Source organism: Cyprinus carpio, chromosome A5 (genome assembly GCF_018340385.1).
Source record: "Cyprinus carpio isolate SPL01 chromosome A5, ASM1834038v1, whole genome shotgun sequence".
Lineage (NCBI taxonomy): Eukaryota > Metazoa > Chordata > Actinopteri > Cypriniformes > Cyprinidae > Cyprinus > Cyprinus carpio.
The window spans coordinates 10,358,680-10,379,259 of NC_056576.1; the positions used below are offsets into that span (position 1 = coordinate 10,358,680).

General features: G+C 36.7%; 1 protein-coding gene across 1 annotated transcript in view; it reads left to right on the forward strand.

Annotated features, from left to right (window-relative positions):
* The first annotated feature begins 2,226 nt into the window (after nt 1–2,226).
* The window catches only part of znrf3 (zinc and ring finger 3), a 71,685-nt gene continuing 53,331 nt past the window's right edge, over nt 2,227–20,580 (forward strand). The window contains exon 1 of the mRNA XM_042753515.1: nt 2,227–2,770. Within this exon, the coding sequence (XP_042609449.1) occupies nt 2,549–2,770 (222 nt within the window). The 5' untranslated portion in view covers nt 2,227–2,548. The remainder of the gene's footprint in view (nt 2,771–20,580) is intronic.

A 20,580-nucleotide genomic window follows, 5' to 3' on the forward strand; every position in this document is an offset into this window, starting at 1 on the left:
CGAGTATCTTCAAAGACTCTGAAGCCACTCGCCTTTTGAATATCTTGGGAGATTACTGCATGCTAATGTGAATTCATTCTTTGATTATCTGAATAATGTGTTTACATTGGTCGAGCAAGCACAGAACTATTCAATAAAGTCAAACTTTTTACATCACAGCACAAAAATTCTGATCAAATGTAGAATACATATACATAATTTATAAGTTTGGTAGCCAAAGTGACAAAAAAATATCTAAAATTGTTAAACACCACATTTTTCAGTGTACAAGACAAATATTAACTTTTTTCACACCATGGGCTCTTTTAGTATCATTGAGATACTATAGTTTTTACTATGTATATTTTTTTTGTTTCCATTTAAATTTTAGTTAAAGTTTTAATAATTTTGCTGTGCATTTTTGTCATTCATTTTTTTATATGTCTGTATAGTTTTCATTATTTTTTATTTCAGTTTTAGTTATTTTATACATCAAGATAACTAAGTGAAAATGCGAAATATTGCTTTGGCAACAAGCTGAAATAAAATAATTTTTTTAATATTTTGTTTTGTTTTATTTCAGTTAAAGTTTATTTGGTAGGACTAGTATGGTCCCATTAGTTAACATAGTTACTGAAAAGACAACTGTTTTTTGTTAGTTCATATTCATGTTCATATTCCGTTAAATAATATTAAAAGACACAACTTTGATTATTTATATTTTTTTTACAGTGCATTAGTAAATGTTTAAATTAACATGAACTTAGATTAATAATTGCTTTAGAAGTATTTTTCATTGATAGTTCATGTTAAATAATGACACAACCAGTATTTTATAAAGCGCTATACAAATAAAGGTGACTTGACTTGACTTTTAGTTTTAGTTAACTCTAATAACCCCGCTGCACACTAATAAAATGTCTTTGGTCCTTTATTTTATGTCTGTCCAGGCATAAAATGCAACTTTTTATTACTTTCCAGTCCCAGGTCAAATCTTTGAATACTTCAAAGGTTATTTTATTGTTGAAGTGTTGAGGCACCATATTATTGAATGCAAAGGGTCTTTAAGTTTGTCTAGTTCCTCATGTGAATCAAAGGCAAGATTTGAAACCTTAAAAGAGACTTTAATCTTCATTTATTGTTGAGACTGACATTGTTGTATTATATGTTTCCCAGAGATCTCAATTCTTAAAGTGTAAATACTAGTAATTTCATATTTTATGTTTAGATATGACCTAATTAAAAACCTGTTTGACAGATTAACCTTGCTCTTGTATTACGAAGACTTTAAACGTGATTTAAAGCCAATATTAGGCCTAGCCTACATCAAATATACTCTTTCGGAAAAACAGTTGTGAATACTTGACAAACAAAATATAAAGCGTGTAAAGTGCTTGAAAAAGCCTATAAAACCGAGTAAAATTTATTTTATAGAAAGCTAAATCATTTTGAGAAAATAAGTTGTCCTTAAGGTAGTCCACACAAAGTTCATCTCAGTCTGCAATGACACCTGGGACATTTTTACCAATCTTCCATCAAAGGTAATAAAACGCTTTTGTGACTATAATATAAACGAAATGACAATCTCTGCAATCAACTTCAAAATTATTAATACACATGCACATTTCTGAGTATGAATCATCCAAAAAAGTGTCGCTCCTCCTTAACGATTCAGTGCGGAGAGAAGAAGGGAAGGGAAGTGGAACGGACGTTCACGAATCGGTTGCTTCGAACGAGTCTTTTAAATGAACGAATCCTTCTGTTTCACTTCGATGCAACTCAGATTATGGCTGAAGTTCCACGTTCACAAGAAGAATTATAGCCTATGTTAAAATTACCATACACAGTTTATAATGGTGTAAGGACGTTACTGAAACTCATAATTTAGTCTACTTTGTTTATCAATAGCTTGTCAAAAAAGTTAGGCTATGCCTGGCAGCTGACAAGTGGAGAAAAATAAATTTTTGCTTAGAGGTAAATTGTGGGAAAAGGCTTATCCTTAAATATTCTTTCTGGAGCACCTCTAGATTTGTAGAAACATAAAAAAGATAACCTGACTTTAAAAAAAAAAAAAAAAAAAAGACACTCAATTGCTTCGGCAGAACGATAACTGAGTGAATCGTTTAAACTAACTGAATCAAAGGAATCGATTCACTTGGATGAATCAAAATCCACCAGAATGGAGAGGGTCAGGAAGATCGGTGGGTGGGGTTAACCCTTTGTGGAAAAAAAAATTAGGGAATCACGTGTTCCCAGATCAAAGGAGATCCGCTTTGTACAGAGAGCGCGAGCAGCAGCAGCCAGCGAGGCATAAGCGAGCGCGCGAGCAATGCGATAGTCCGGGCAGCAATGGTGAAATAAGCCACGACAATCTTTTCAAGGACAAACTTTTATTTTTAATGATCGCTATTCTCACCTCGTACCATCCATCGCGGTTTGTTTGGTCCTTTTTTGTTGTTGTTTGTATTTGTGGGAGGACGCTCTCGCCTCTCAAATCTGATTCTGAATCAACACTTTCTTGAAGACCCTTGGAAATTATGTTCCGATCGGCGCTGATCCAACCGGCAAGATGATGATTTTACCGAGGACTGGGTTCGGTCGTGGTGCTTATTCGGTGGTATTGGTGTTGTTTTGGGGCTTGGGAAGAGTCCTAGCCAAGGATACTGCCTTTGTGGAAGTTGTGCTTTTTGAGTCGAGCCCAAATGGTGATTATACCACTTACACGACAGGTCTGCAAGGGCGCTTCTCCAGAGCCGGAGCCACTATCAGCGCAGAGGGCGATATCGTGCAAGTACGTTTCCGTCTCTATCGGTGCACTTGCATGGGGTTTTTACGCTCTAACCGCGTGTCTAACAACTTCATTTCTGTGCGGTGCATTGGCTCTCCGCAACTTTGTTTTACTCTTTCTTTTCAAGGGGTGTGGGTTTGCACTTCACTACGTGAGGATGATGGTACAAGCCCAGCGAACTATGCGGTCGCAAAATGGCCTCTTGTCTTGCAAAACATGCAAACGTACTTGCAGAAAAGTTACTTTGATGCATAACTTGCATGAATGGTGTTGTTGTTGCAGAAACAGACTAGGAGCGTGCAGAAACAAACACGGCGTAAACTTTGTAGCGCAGTTGACATACGTCAGAGGTTATCAATTTCAATAACAGCATTTCCTAGATCTTTTGCAGGGTTATAATGCCATGTGCCAGTGTTGCCTAGTAGTAACGGAATTCTCACAATCAATGAAAATCTGGAAAGGTCAGAGAATTACAAATGCAGAATTTCTAGGCATGGAAAAGTCATGGGAATTAAGTTTAAAAAGTCATGCAAAAGTTAACACTGAATGCTTTCTTTTCTTGCTTATGATCATCTCTAAAATATGCTTGTGTGCCTTTAAAATGTGTCTAAATAAAAAAGGATCCAGTAAACACATGACTGGAGAGGTCAGAATTATCCAGGACTCTCCTATAACTTTTATTAATTTCCATAGTAAATATAATTATTCTAGTGGTGCGAAACGTATCAAGTAAACATTGAGGTGTGAGAATCCTGTGGAAATCAGTGCATGCCTTGAAAAGTATTTCAAGATGACCTGAGGTTACTCTTAAATGATATTAATAATAATTCTAATGTTATGGTTTAAATATGTCCATGACACCTGTCATATAATTGTCCTTTGTTTAAAGTTCATTGAAGGCTGTGAGAAATCTTCTTCATAATGTGGTCCACATTCCCTCTCTGCTTAAATAGTATCTCCAGAGGGACTTCTGCAATTTGATAAATTGTTTATGAACCATCACACCTATGTGTGATTTATTCTTCTTATTGCACAAACAAAAGAGCACCCATTTTCATGATTTGTTGAAAGTTTGTAATTCCTTTCCCTCCTCTTGTAAAAACAGAGAGCGTGCATCAAAGAGCGAGACGTTATTGAATGCCTTGCCAAGAAGAATAATCTGTCCTTTAAACACTTGCTTAGAGTTAACACTGTTGGCTGAAGTGCACTGTGGGAAGTTATGGCGACCGTGTCTGAAATGTGAACACTGTGAAAGTGCATGCTAAAGGGATGCAAGGATGCAGATCAAAGTGAATGCCTGATGCATGCATGCAAATGCTCATAAATGCTTTTTGATGAATGCAAAAATGTATTTTGAGAGAAACATAACCCAAAAGTATATCCTTAACTGCATAAGCATCCAGTAGTCCATCTTTCAAAAGCTTCTACTATTGCTGTGTTTTTCTTATACATTCCTCCTTGTGGTTTTTGTGTAGAAAAATGAAAAGTACAGGCTTTTTTACATCCAGGTCTGCTGTGTCCATCCCACATCATTCGCTAGTATGTGTTTACAGTTGTGTACTTGGTAATGTTAGAACGTTCCCATGTATAGGATTAGTGAGTATCACATTCTTCAAAATGGCAAGTGGTTATCATCATTTTTCAGTGATGGCAGAGGAGATTGCTTTCTCTGTAGTGGGGTGAAATGAGAGATTTAGTGGTTTAGATATTTAGACTGGCCATACATCCATTTAGCACGGGCCATTTGGCTCTATCTTTAAACCCTGCTGAGATGACGGACCTCAGCTTTACGTTGAGAAGACTTTGAGGTTTGCCATAGTTTCAGACGTAGTTTAGCTTTTGTCGCAAAGTCCAAGTTAGAGTTCCTGTTGGGATGGTGTTCATTGTAATCATTGTATATGCACAATCTTTTAGATCTTTTGCTTCACCGTTTGTTCTCTCTCATTTTGTTTCTCTCAATGGTTTGCAATGTATCTTTCACAATTGTCTTCCCAGCAATGTCATTATTCCATGTCTTTGAATGGTGTTGAGATGTGAGAGTTTTGCTGTGAAGCTGGTTGAATAAGAACCATATGAAGATATTTGTGAGATTCGACTCCAATGTTTGTTTGACTTCTGAATGGAGTAAGTAATTGGTTTGACAAAAGAGTTGTGTAATTCTTGTTCTGGGTTCTTGTACAAACATTTTCTTGGTCCTGTTTGTCCAAATTGCTTTTAAACATGGTAAACGTTTTCCCGCAAACCACAGATGCTGTTTGCAGTTTCCATTTAGGTCATGATTTGTGTTTGAACCTCTAGGATTGGTGTAATGATGGTTTCATTATAAAGAAGCGTTGTTATTGGGCGTTGAGAATCCAATTAAGTGAATTGGGAGGGTTTCATACTGTAAGATGTAGTGAAATATTAAGCACTTTTAGAAAACTAGCCCTGGTACATCCTTGTCAGTGAAAAGGAGAGACTGGAGTGCCATCAGGGCCAAAGCAAACAAATTAACTAAATTTGCTACATACTCTACCTTATGGGGCAGGAACCAAAGTGACTTTTCTTGGCTAATACACAAAACCAATGTTCCCCTTGGCTAGAACATTGAATGCCTCAATTTTGTCTTCTCATGGCATGAAAATAAGTGTCTTTTTAAATAATGCTTACATACTGTAGTTGTAGTTTCTTTCTTGGAAAGGTCTTGCTAATTGTGTTTTGAATATAGTGTTACGTTCCTACTGCCAGTTCCGTGGCCTTTTCTCCAGTAGAGACTAACTAGCTGTTGGTTTTTAAAAATGTTTATTATCGAAATTGAAGTGCTTGGAGTGTTTTGCCTTTACTTTTTTTGCCCTTTTTCCAAAGACTGAAAGTTTACAATATTTAACCTGAAATGCCGCTGCATGTTTGGATTGCAATGATTTTTGCAGCGGTGGTTATCATAAGTCCAATATACTACGTTTTTATTGGCTGAAATATTGTTTTTGTAAAATGCAGTATCTTGTGATTTGCAGATTGTGTCAAAGTTTAGGCCCGGATCATTATACATGCACATTCAAACAATTAACAGTCCGCTGAATGTTTTGAAAGTGTTGTCCTTTATACACTAGAGTTTAGGGATGCACGGTAAATATCGTTAGGATATTTAATGTGCATCTTGTCAGTAAAGCCGATTCTGTATTCAGCGGGAAATTTCTACACGTTCGTGCTTTCATGTGGAGCAGCATTTGCTACACAGAGCCGTTGTTCATTAACAAGCTGCGCAAAACCACGATCATATTTTGTGCAGCTTGTCAGTGAACAACGGCTCTGTGTAGTAAATGCTGCTCCACGTGAAAGATAACAGAACCGGCTTTACTGACGAGATGCGCGTTAAATATCCTGCATCCCTTCTAGAGTTTTTGTAGTCCTAGTTTAGTCACTCCCAACCAGGGTACTTAGATTCTTATTTTAATTTTTTTTTTAATACCTTGATTTTTACTTTGTTAAACAGAAATTACAACTTACAAATCTTCTAAGGATATCAGCAGGTCAAAAATAACAGATTGTTTCCCCCCATTACTTTTTAAGGAAAAAAAAAAGCTTTTTTAATGTTTTATACATTTTTGTGCATGATCATGTGACACTGTAGACTGGAGTAATGGTTGCTGAAAATTCAGCTTTGCCAAAACAAGAATAAATTTATAATATATTATAAAACACATAAGCAGTTATTTTTAATTGTAACGATATTTCACAATATTACAGTTTTACTGTAATGCATTAAAATCTTAACGATCCTAAAATTTTGATCATAGGTGTAATATATTAGTATAAAATGACAAAGTATTTTGTAACATTAGTATAGCATAACATTTTATTAACAAATATATTATAAGTGCCATTTGACTTGAGCCTTATTAATGGGGCTAAAACAAAAAAAGCAAAACAGTGATTTAGTTGTAATATATAACTGGTTGTGATTGTCATAAGTTGCACCTGTCTTTCATTTTTCAAAAAAGGTGATGATGACACTCACACTAACTGTTCTCTGCATGATATCAAACTAGTTTAGGGTTATCTCTCATCTACCATCATAACTAAGAGCGTGATTGTGTGTAGTTCATGACCGTTACTGCTGAAAGTCCCTTATATAAACAGAAGTGAAATGAAATGGTCTGTGTGAACGCTGGCAGTGCAGGTGATGACAAGTTGTCATGGTGGCATTAGAATGATGCCATCTCCACATTCTCTCAGGCAGAACTGAAGTGTCATATCCACACATGACTGACCTAAAATACCTTGATGGATGACTCTCCTTATCACTTCCTGCAGCAGAACTAGCGCTTCAGTCTGGTGGTTTCAGACACTGTTCTCATTAAGAACTGGATGTGGGAAAATAAGATGGTGCTTCTTCCTTTAACCATGTTCTCACCTGTCTATCGCGGCTGGTAACTGTGGGAGTGAATTAGAAATGCATTGGAATTGGAAAATGACTGTGTTTGTTTTTGAGTGGATTGTTTTTGGTTGGGATTTGAGTCTTTGCTTGTTGTGTTCTGTAGTGTCTTGCTTTTTGTTGTAATACTGCAATGCTTTCAAATGCTTAGCACATTTGAGTTCGATTTTTAGGATTCCAAGGGAAATCAAGGGAGGGATGTGATGCTGAACCATGAAAGTGTCCATATGAAAGTAATAGCTTCAATCCACAAAGTCAACTTCCTCCCTTTAAGGTCCTGAGAACAGAGAGATGGGTAATTGGTTCTGATCCACTCATCACTTTTCATGCATAAACACGCCATGTATTATTATTATTGCAGTCTCAGTGAGTTTTAATGTTCCTCTCAAAGACATAGCTCAACCGTAATTGACAATTCTATGCTTATTTATTCATCGTCATGCTGTTTCAAATCCATATTACTGTTCACTCTTTTCCAATGTAGATGCATTTAAATGGAAACTGAGTCTTTGAAACTTTTAAAATGTCATAAAATTGGTCCATACGACTTCAAGTCATTTGACATTTGTTGCGGATCACTGAAATCTTCACATCCACCTTAGTACTTCTTTGCGCGCATTCATGAGTTTGCGTGAGTAGTGATGTTTGATTCATGTAGGAATCATTCTTTTCAAGTTAACTGAATCACAGAACCGGTTTAAATGACTTGTTCATGAATCTGACTGGTATGAGTCTCAAGTTCAACTCTGATCACAGAGGTTAATGGGATAGTACAACTGGGTCATTGTTTACTCATGTTGTTTCAAACCTGTATGACTGACTTTGTTCTGTGGAACAAAAACACTGAAATTTAGAAAATCACTGGTGTCGAATGTTGATTTGGACCCCAACGTTCTTCAAAATATCATTGTTTTCCGCAAAAATGAGACACTCATACAGGTTTGGAATGACATCAGGGTGAGCAAATGATGTTTATTTTTGGGTGAACTATCCCTTTAAGAGCCCATTAAATGGTAAGCTTATCATTGAATAACACCTACTACTACTGTTCCTTTAATAGACCATAAGGCGACTTGAGGTCTTGAATTTGAGGTCTGGTTTCATTCCTAGATGTGTAAACTGCAATTTAGGACTTTTTTTTTTTTTAATCTTCCAAAATGTGTTAAAGTCAGCCCACGATTTGTGGCGTGATTGATACAGTGTCTTTCCTCAAAGCCTGCTGTAGTTGTGCGCTTAAATTAGGACCATAATGAGAGCTTGGTTTGGCCTAAAGAGTCTGCATGCTTTTCCCACAGACTGAAACCATGGGAGTCCAGAACGGCCCTCCACGAGACAGTGTGTACCCAAAAACACTGGCCCCTCCCTGTCCACAGCAACAGTAGCAACATTCAACAACCGAGGGTTTAAAAGGTTAAAAGTGCTGCACGACTACTTTTCCATTTATTGGTTTTGTGGTGGCAGCTGTATTTTAAGACCTATCTACTCAAACCACTAACCCGTCGGCCTTTCATAACCTTGCCAAAGTAATTTGAGGCTGTTTTTTTTCTCCCTCTGCCAGAGTAGAAAAGATTAAACTGTTTTTGTCTACTTTCTTCTTTTACCACTGTCTGCCTCACTCTGATGCACTTGAAAAAAAGGATATTTTGTTTGTTTCCTTAAGGGGCAAATAGTTTGGGCAGAAATGAATAGAAAATTCAGACCACTGGCTCTATATTACTCGCCACACAAAAGAAAGGTCTGCGTATGTTTTTTGTAAATTGTGTTTTCCGTGAAGAGACTTTACTATTCTTGCTTCCTGCAAAGGCACAAGCGATCGCTCCGCTCTCTCCTTGAACCCTTTATTGATTTGCCCATCAAAGCTCATTCACAAGGACTGGATGTTCACTTGAGAGGCAAGTGCAGTCCTGATAGTGACTGACAACGCAGATTGATTAGCTTATCACAGCTCATCATTCCAGTTGCTATGGTTACGCCTTGAGAAACTTCGAGAGTTGAAATGTGGGGCTTTTTGGAGGACACACTGGAGTCCAATAAATAAGCTTTTATTGACACAATCGTATGCTGATATGCTTACATTCACTTCATTTAGACTCTCCTTCTCCAAAAGCAGTGGTGGGGGCCGCGGGTTATGAAATGACAATGCTCTGGGCACACACAGAGGCTCAGGCATGCTTTGTTTTCGTTCAGGAATGTGCTGACGAATGGCTGAAGTCCAAAAAGCAGACCCATTGTTTCTTTCAATCTCTGGTTTTTGGTCTTTCCCTCATTCAGTGTCTAACTGTCTCCCTGTCTGTCGTGTCCTTGTACTTATCGCCGTCTGTCACGCCATTAGACACTCTGTCATGTTCTGACTCTGTATGGTACTCGCATTCTTTCTTCTTTTGTCTTTCTCTGTTTTTGCCCTTCTGCTTAACCAGTTAGCGTATACTTGAAGGTTTTGCTCATATGTTTCCTTTTCCTCTTCACTCTCCAGGGACTCACTCATCCATTATAAAGACGAGGGGTCTCAGAAAAGGGTTCAAGTTATTGTCAAGTCTTAGACTTCAAGTCTCGAATCATGTGTTGAGGGTCAGATTTAATTTCAGACTTCATTAATCCACAATATGACTTAAACCCTGCAACTTAAAACTGGATTCAAAAGTTTTCCATTATGACCTAGACTTGACTTGATTCAAGCTTTCATTCGAGATTTCAAGTCAAGTTTCGGTCTTGATGGAAAACACTTGAATCAAGTCTTAATTTGCAGAGTTTAAGTCATATTTTGAATTAGTGATGTGCGTTTTTAACATGATTGATGTATCATTTATTGTTTTGCTCCTGGATAGTTGCAAGAAACATTAAGTTCCTCAGTATTAAAGGGGTCATATGATGCTGCTAAAAAGAACATTATTGGTGTAATGAAATGTGTTTATGCAGTTGAAGATTAAAAAAACACATTATTTTCCACATACTGTACATTATTATTTCTCCTCTTTGCCCCGCTTTCTGAAACGCGTTGATTTTCACAAGGCTTATCTCTCTGAAAAGCGAGGTGTACTTTGATTGGCCAACTATCCAGCGCGTTGTGATTGGCCGAATGCTTCAAGTGTGTGATGGAAATATTCCGCCTCTTAACATATTGTGATGCCTTGTCCGCCCGGAGCGATGAGACAAAAACAAAAACCCATTATAAACGTGATATAAACATGATTTCTAGTCATGTTTTCTTTTGGAAGGCAAAAACAAAGTAGTTTTCGCTTTCTCAACGAAACGGCATCACACACAGCGCTTGAGTGAGCAGAAGCAGGCGGCTTGAGAACGGTGCGGCAGGCGGATTCTACAAAGGAGTGTACCTTGGTCTTGCAGCAACCACATGTGATAACCCTGGTCTGGATGCCACTTCATCCACGGTGAAAGCCGATTCGGCGATCCACAGTGCAAAGTTGTTTCACAGTGTAACACACAGCGTCTATACGACATGGCGGCAACAAAAGTACTACGACGAGAATAAAAGGTACGCCTTCTTTCTTTGCGTTAACATCTGGGCGTTGTTATTTAAATCTTCCCACATACTGACGTAGATATGTGGGGGCGTGTTAGAACGAGCCGTTTCAGGGGGACATGGACGAGCCTCAACTTTTATAAAGAATATCTCTTTGGATTTGAGACTTTAGTCTTTGCAACTTCACAATTTCTTTATTCACCAAGAGCTTGTAACACTCCAAAGAGAAAGGAAAATTTGAAATCGCATCATATGACCCCTTTAAGAATGAATGCAGGAATGACAGAATAACATTGGGAATGTGAACATTGTTGATTCTTTAGTATATGATAAGCTGCATAAACTGCATAATAGTGTTCTTTTTATGTTTATTTATCTGGGCAAATAAAAAAAAAAATTAGTTCTTTGAGTAGGTTTTTTTTTTCCCCTCCCACACACATTAGGCTACTGTACAAAAGTTTAGTGTCAGTATGTATTTTTTTTTTTTTTACATTTATTCCATTTGTTTTTTTATTTATTTTTGAAAATTTAATGAGTCTTGAAAATGTTTTCTGATGAATCATGTGGCACCGAAGACTGCTGAAAATTCATCTGTGCAATCACAGGAATAAATAACTTTTTTTAATTGCAATAAGATTTGTTTTTACTTTATCTTTGATCAAATAAATGTAGCCTTGGTGAGCACAAGAGCCTTTTTTCAAAAACATTAAGAAAAAAAAATTACAGAGTTCAACCCTATAGACCCCTTAATCGCCTACGTCACTGTGACGTCACCGCTCTAGCTGGAGGCAAAACATAAGGAAGAACTCATAGCAGGCGCGCTAAAAGTTTGAGGTTTTGACTTTAAAATGTCGTCTTGTTGTGTTTTTTTGGCTGCCAGAATAGAAGGAACAGCACTTTTGGTTCAAAACTAAAGTTTCACCGGATCCCGGCCGACATTCGTTCACAGAAATCAAGAAGACAATTGTGGTTGAATGCAATACAGCGTTCAGACTAGACAGAGACGATCATAAATAATGCTCGTGTTTGCAGTGCACACTTCATATTAGGTAAAATAATCTATGCATATGTACTAGTGTGTTGGTTTTATCTAGTACAAATCAGCAAGTTTATGTTTTATAGGTGAAAAGTCGCCAACCTTCAGCGCACTAGCTAGCTTAAATGTTAAACAAAAAATACAGCGATAGATGTGTGTGCCATCCTTTGAATTGTCTCTTAAAATAATCCACATTGCTAATCATATTTAGCCCAGCGATAGGTTACATTAGACAATAAGCCTTGACAAAATTCCCCAAACCACCCGAAAGTAATTCATATGTTGTCTAGGAAATATCCAAAACCTGGTTAAAATGTTTCCAATGAGAACAAGATACAAGAACTACACCAGGCTTAGCTAAAAAAAAAAATAAATAAATAACTTAGGCTACTGTAATGTTACCCACTAGTCATTATATTTTGGTCAGATAACCAGTTTGGTCAGTGATCAACTGAATTAATTGATAAATGTATGCTAACTTTTATTATTATTTTTTTTGTCACGGTCCCGCAGAGTCAGTGACTGTACATATTCGGACAGTTCCGAACCTTCTTCTGCATCCATGTTTAATAAATCCCTCCTAAATCGTGCTAGTTTACGCTTGTCAACACTTGCGTCCGCGCCTCTTTTTGCCTCCAGCTAAGCCCCGCCCACCCGGAGACGTTGCAATGTTTACAAACTTTTAAGGGGTCTATACCTTTAATCAGTATTGTACAATTTGATTCCAAAATCTTTTCTTTTGTGTTTTTTGGTTTCCAGTTGGCAGTCATTGGCCTCATGCACCAACAGTATTTATGTCTCAGTTTCTGTCTATCTATTGATATCTATATATTCTCTATATCTTACAGTTGTATAGCACATTTTGAAAAGTTGTCATTCTTATTGCAATATGTGTTGCTAATTGCTATTTGATTGATCTCGCTGGTAGGTTCAGGTTGAAACAATAGTCTTAAGGCTATTCTTATGTTGCGTTATCATCCTATTCAAACAAACAAGTAACTGCAACAAAAACCAAGCTTTACGAATACTTACCAAGTCATGAAATCCTTGAGTTTTAAGACCACATCTTTGCTTATCATTTATGCTACCTTGTTCTTGAGTTCAAGAACACTGGGTTCAAAGTATACTTCAATACACCCCAGCAGAGGATTACATAAGCTGATCGATTTCCTCAGGAATATTACACCAAACGCTTGTTTTTCTTCAACACTTTCAGTACGGTTCTTAAAATCAACATTCATCATCATATCCTTATTTCTTTATCAAATGCTAATTTCTTAGTTTTGTACATAATTCACTAACATATTTGTATGTTGAGAATCTAAAGAAAACCCCAAATGGTTTGGGGAGTTCTGCTTGAAATTTTGGGTTACCTTACGAAGGCACTTATTTGTGTCTCTGTTATATTAGGAAAGTCCTCCTCTCTCCGTGATGGATCATCATTTTCATTTTCTCCTTTGTTCACTCTACATGGCTTCTGTATAATTGCTCCCCTGTTGTTTTCCATGGTCACCAGGTGTTCATTTTGTCATAGACGAATGAACACACACCTCTCATCCAAGGTGTTGATTCGCTGTGGCTTCCAAAATAGACTACAGTGCCTCACAACTGTCTCCTGGCTCCCTTTTAATGAGATATTCACTGTCCCTTTGGTATAGTGGCTTACAGCTTTGAAAGATTAGGCTGTCTGGTCCAAGCGGCAGAGTTTTCTCTTTGTTTAATGTTCTCAACTGTTCTGTACTTTATAAAGGAGATTTATCTCTACTTGTCCATAATTCCCCCTAAGGAATGTTTCTTAGGTGAGAGACCTACATTTGCCACTTTGCTTACTTTGGATATACTTTTCTCAGGTTCACATAATGGTAGACTAACCTGTTTTGCCTGTTTTGTTTATAAATATTTAAAATGAAAGTTATATTATTATATACTATGTCATATTTATTTCTAATATAAATATTGTTGCATTTCTTTGTTTCTTCTGTATTATTTAAATTAATACATTTTAATTTTAAATATTAAAATATCATATTTATATAAATTTATATTTGTTTCCATTTTTGAGTAAAAATGTAAATTAAAAAAAGTAATTTTTAAATATGATATTTTAAATATTTTAAATATGGTATTTTAAATATTAAATTTATATAATATTTATATAATATTGTTTATATATTTTATGTATTGTATTTTCACTAATTTATTTATAAAATATAACATTTTATATACATTTTTGTTTAAAATATTTTTTAGAAATCACAAATTAAGTTAAAAGTATAATATTTTAAAATATGTACTTAAAAATATAGTAAAAATATAAACTTTTCATTTTAAGTATGATTCTCTAAATGTATTTATATTTATATTCTAAATAAAATATTTATAATATAATGTTTGAAATGCATTTTTTTCTATTTAAATTTAAAACAGACAGTCTATAGCTTTAATGTTGTATATTATTAACACCAGGAAAAAAAATCATTTTAGTTGGGCTACCCTCAGGCGGTTCCATGTTGAGTTGAGATGACTTTCAACACCTTGTCTATTTATGTGGTATTTTTCACACGTATGCAGTGGTTTTGTCTGGATTTACTGCCTGCGTGGAGGCCCTTCCCTCTCCTTTTACCTCATTACACATAACCAGTCAGACCTGAGAGAGAGAGGTGGCTTTGGAATCTGGTTCTGGGTTGAGCACAAATGTGCCGCCTGAGCTGATAGGATCGGCCGGGCTGGGAGGCCACTGAGCACGCTCAGATCAAAGGCCCCCAGCGGGCTCTTCAAAGAGCTGGCTGAGCAATGCCTGACTGATAAAGCTGCACCACAAATGGCTTGTGATGTAATCACAGGCCTGCAGCAAAATCCACCCCTGCACTAATAAAGGTGGAGGTGTTCGTTGGACAAGACGTGTAAAGAAGAAATGCTTGAAGTCTAATTTTTTTGGGGTTTTCATTTTATTATATAAACCCAAAATATATTTAGGACCTGCTTTTCTCCCTGTGTTGTTTTTGTCATCGCTGTCTCTCATTTTGTCTGCACATATACATGCACACACACAAAGCACAGATCACATACTGGAATTTGATGAAAGTTTCAAACAGACTGAAGAAACATGAGTGTGGGGTTTTTATCAGATTCTGTTAATCCATTGGGCGTTCCTAAAGTGCACAACAGGTGGAACAGAGTTGACTCTGTGCTTTGTAAAGTTTATACAGGAACAGCATTGTGTGTGTGTGTTCATCTATGTGTGTGCTTGCTCTTTGAAGTATGCGCAAGGAAAACGGTGGTACTCCAACAGACAGGCCAAATAATTTTTCAGATAATTTATTGACAGCAGTTCCTGTGACTACAAACACACCATCACAAGAATGGGTTTCTGTGTACTAGTAGTAGTAGCAAGTGTGAAATGCAAACTTGCGTTATCTTAATAAAAGGGGTTTCTAACATATATGCACTATATCAATTATTAATAAAATAAAAAATAAAAAATAAAGTATGTATATAATTTTTTTATATATATATATATATATATTTACACGTGTGTGTGTATATTATTAACATGCATACATTACATACATACACAATTGTTCAAAAGTTATGCTTTGCTTACCAAGGCTGCATTTATTTGATAAAAAATACAGTAAAAACTGTTATATTGTGAAATATTGTTACAATTAAAAATAACTGTTTTATATTTATATATTATAATGTAATTTATTCCTGTGATGGCAAAGCTGAATTTTCATTATCATTACTCCTCAGTGTCACATGATCCTTCAGAAATCATTCTAATATATTTAGTGCTCAAAAAACATTTCTTATTATTAATGTAGAAAACAGTGCTGCTTAATACTTTTGTGGAAACATGATTTTTAGTTTTAAGTTTAGTTTCTTTCTTTTTCTTTTATTTTTCCTTTTAAGTCACTATGAAATTAAAAATGGACATCATCCTCCCTACCCCCCTTCTTTGATAAGAAAATTCAGAAATTCAGCATTTATTTCAAATATAAATCTTTGTAACATAAATGTCTTACTGTCACTTTTGGTCAATTTAATTTTTTTCATAAATTTTTAATCTTTTTAAAACATTTAAAACTTAATTACCCCAAATTTTTATACAGTAGTTTATATTATTTTCAGGTACTATCTAACTAAAATTCTACAAATTCAGTTGTCTATTATGAGGACTTTAGGAGGATTTATTAATAAGCTCCTATTATGAGGATTCCAATTTTTTTTTTTTTTTTTTTTTTTTTTTTTTTTTTAGACAAAGTAGATTTAGAAATATTTTCAGTTAACCGTACAGTTTTCAGTTATTGGCCTTATCTTGAAAATAATTATTGGTCAGAATTTCAATATTTGTGCATTGAAACCTAATCTGATTGGATATTGTTCACAGAAATTAAATATTTTTTGGAATCAGATGCAGGCTGTCAAAATGGACATTTTTTTGTGGGGCCTAACTTTTTGGAATTAGACTTGCTTGCCCAATTGCACGTTATGCCTTAGTTTTCATGAACGCACAATTGTACACTTTTGTGTTCCAATTCCTGGATGGTGATTTTTGACTTTTTGCTGATTACATGTTTGGTTTCTGTTCTCTTGAAAGTGCTAGTAATAGTTTAAATGAATGAGTCACTGTAGAGCATCTCTTTTTAATAGAGGTTTTAGGTTGATTTCATGAAAATGGATTATGGTGGAATTAGGATGGCTACATTGTGTGTGGGTCAAACGGGTTTATTCAAAAACCTTCAAACACAATCATTCAGTGTGTAGCTGCTATGAATGGAGCCAGCGTTTCAACCCAAAGGGGCTTACAGGACTCTGAATGCTTTAGAGATCTGCTGTTTGTTGATACAACAGTTTCTAAAGGTTATAAAAATCCTTCTCTCACTGTTTCCTTTGGTGTATTTGTCTGAGTGTATGTATTTAACATTTTTTACAGCTTATTTAGGCAGGATTTGAACCCCTATATTTTATTTATTTACTGTTCTGTGCTCCGTACGGGTGGTGCGATTTCGGGAGGATCTTAGGTACACGTTTATTCTCTTGATAGACCTCAAGATCCTGATGATCCAGACCACACATGAGGCGTCAATATTAAGTGGAATAATATGAGATCATGATTCAGTTAGATCAGAAACAAAGCATTGACCTGAAGAGGGTTTACACTTGGTAGGGCGGAATTAGATTTGGTTAGGTTTGATTTGGTCCATTTTGTGCCCCTTTCTGCAGAATTGCAGGATATGATTGTATTTTATGCTTTTATACCTTGCGATCTTCATGTGTTGTGCCTTGAAGGTGTAATTTCAACACTGCTTTGTCTTTTGAATATGTCTGGCAGTGCTCTGTGTCTGAGATATTTTGCCTTTATTTATTTTCAGAAGTTGTTCAAAGTCACCATGAAACTTTTATGGAATATTGCAGTGTTTATTATAATAAGCTTTAATCAAAAACATTAACTTCCCCCCGCAACAACATTTCTTCTCTGATGAAGTGCAATTAGCAAACAACAACAATCCAATGATCCAATCAATTCCCAGTGGACAAAAACAAGCCCCATCCCATTTCTTCCCCCTCGTTTGAGAAGTCATGAAGAAAAGACGAACACAATTTTTGTTTCATATTGACTTTAAGCATTAGTAACATGCTTCTTGTTGCTTCAGATGTTCACTCTATATGTTTGGAAACTTTACCAACATATAGTGTGTGTGTGTGTGTGATAGGTTTTACATTATATCATTCAAATATTTGTCTGTCCATCTGTCTCCACTTTAAATTATTGGTAAACATCTGCGCACTATTTCCCTTTCTTTATCTTTATGCTGCTTTTCTTGCCAGCTGTTTTCACCTGAAATGATTGTGTGAAGGCCCGACTCCTTCAGAATGAACACATAAGCATCATTTTAGCATGTTTCTATTATTTGCATGGTTATTTTGCTGCTTTAAAGTCGGCATTGGAATATATTTAACGCTAGTGTCTAGTACTGTCTCTTGTCTAACTCTGGCATGGTAGATTATGACCTCCAAGTTACAGAAGTCTGAACTTGAACCCATATTTTAGACTCCTAGTGGGTAGAAGGATGGACTGACCCAGTTACACCACCAAAGTGAATCCTCCTGCTTAATTCATGATTACAGAATCAGGTTACCTCTGTGTTCTTTTAGATTTAGCTTGAAAAGCCGAACTGCTGTGGATGCTGGGAAGAAAGTCTCTGGAGCGACATTAAAGCTGGCTTTTTACCTTATGTTAGATTGTTAGTTATGTTTGGGGGCATATTTGGTTGGTTTGACGTGGTTAACATGTACAAACAAATTGTCCGCAATAAGATCTATAACAAATGCGACTTTAAAAATAAATGATAGATAACTTGAAAGCAGTTCCCTACTGTGGAAGCAACACAGGTTGACACAAGTCAAACAAGCATTTTCATGGATCTTTATTCCTTGTTTGCATTGCTTTTTCACCCCTTCATTGTCTTTCTATCTCTGTGTTTTTCTCTGCATCTTTTGCCGTCCCTCTGATTTTGGCAGCTTGGCATCCAACTCAGTGTGTTCCTCATGACAGCTAGTATTTCCTCTTATCAACTCCCCTGTTATCATAGCGTGGCACACAGGCCCAAGAGAGGCCTGCTCTGATGCTATCACCAGCTGCAGAGCGAGTCACCGAACCATCAGCACATCAAAGTGGTTGAGAGGGCCACTCTTGCCAGCGAGAGCGCTCACAGGATGGGCCAGAGCGAATGGTATGTGCCCCTCTTGGCATGCTGGAGATGAGCCTCTGATAAGATGAATCCATTGAGAGAGAGAAAAGAGAGAGTTGGAAGAGGTTGGATTTGCACGTTTTAGACCACAGACATGACAGACCTATGCTTTTGCAATACCAGTACTTTAATTCCCACATTTACAATTCATTTCATCCACTACAATCAATCAAATTTCCAAAACGAAACCAATCTAAGATGTAGGTGAGTTTCTTCATCAGAGCAGATTTGGAGAAATTTAGCATTACATCACTTGGACTGCAGTGAATGGGTGCCGTCAGAATGAGAGTCCAAACAGCTGATAAAACCATCGCGATCCACAAGTAATTGACAAGACTCCAGTCCATCAAGTAATGTCTTGTGGAGTGAAAAGCTGCGTGTTTGTAGTTAACAAATCCATCAAAACGGTTTTAACTTCAAATTTTTCCTTCTGACTGAAATAGTCCTTGATCCATAATATTGTTTTCTCCAGTGAAAATGTCCCATCTGAATCAGGTGAGAAATATGCACATATATCAATCAGGGTTAAATAGCGTAAACAGTATAAATCCATTCTAAAACATGTTGGTGGATTTTGATGTGAGAGGACAACCAGGAATGGACTTTTTCACTAAATGAAGCGTTATGGATTATGGACTATTTTGGCAAAGGCTTAAAAGTTAAAACACCTTGATGGATTTGTTACTTACAAACATGCAACCTTTCGCTTCACAACGCATTTAATGATGGACCGGAGTCATGTGGATTACTTGAGGATTATTGTGATGTTTTTAACTCTTAAGACGAAGGAGCTTCGTCTCCCTCCCCTCCCTCCAGGACATTTACGGAACCCGTCTCACTCGCAAAGACCTCTGCATCGCAGGTAATCCCACACACCCGTCACACAGCTTCTTCAGTCTGCTGCCATCAGGGAGGAGACTGCGGAGTCTCCAGGCCAGGACCAGCAGACTGAAGGACAGCTTCATTCATCAGGCTGTCAGGAAGCTGAACTCGCTCCCGACCTTACCCCCCCTTCCCTCTTCTGCCCCAGGCACCACTGAACTATGATCCCACATCCCCAGGTCCTTCCACTCCCCCCTCCCACTAACATTCGGTGACATGCACCAGTCACTTTGTGCAGCATTGGTCTGCTCACTACCTCATTCAGCATAGAACTGATGTCATTCTACTACCTCTTCAGTCAGTTTAAATAAGAACTGCTCTCTGAGCTCTTTTGTCACTTTAATCAAACTGAATAAGCTCTTTTGCACTACGATCTTTTTATCTCCACTGTTTGTTCACTTCACTGTATTGCACTCTATTTTTTATTATTATTTTTTTTTTACATGCCCTTATTTGTATAGTGGTATTTTAGATTTAATATTTAACCTGTATCTATCTGTATTTTTAGGCTCTACTGTTAGTGTTATCTGCATGCACCATGGGTCTGAGAGTAATGCAGTTTCAATTCTCTGTATGTATGCTGTACATGTGGAAGAATTGACAATAAAGCATACTTGACTTGACTTATTCTGACGGCACCCATTCACTGCAGAGGATCCATTGGTGAGCAAGTGATACAGTGCTAAATTTCTCCAACGTGTGTGTATTTCATGTAAAAAATAAAAAAAAAAAAAAGTTGAATTTATTATTTTTTAAAGGTTTTAGTTTTATCTATAATAATCCTGGACTAGGTCGAATGTACCATCTATCCCTGGAGAAAATGTGCAGTAAGAGGGATGAAGGGCACACAGGCCACTAAGCTGATATCGGTAGAGAATATCAGGATGCCTGAGATGCCGAGGATGGTTGCTTCTCACTTCTATCTTTGTGTTGAGTATGAACAGAGTCTTCTGTACAGATGATGTTAGAGACGTGAGGCCAGGGAGGAAAATGAGCTCATGGGTGTATGTAAGGATCCAGGATGATGCTGGTGACTACAATAGGTAGTCTGTTTTGTGTCTGCTTTTTTTATTTTCACACTTCAGGTAAGCTGCACTGACAATGAACACAGTAGGTCATGTGAATACAGGTAATGAGTATCTTAGTATTTTATGGGTGTCTTCAAAAGGTCGAAAGTTGTAGAGTATTGCAAGGTACCATTTGCTGGTTTCCAACCACATTTTTATGCACTGTTTTGGGATA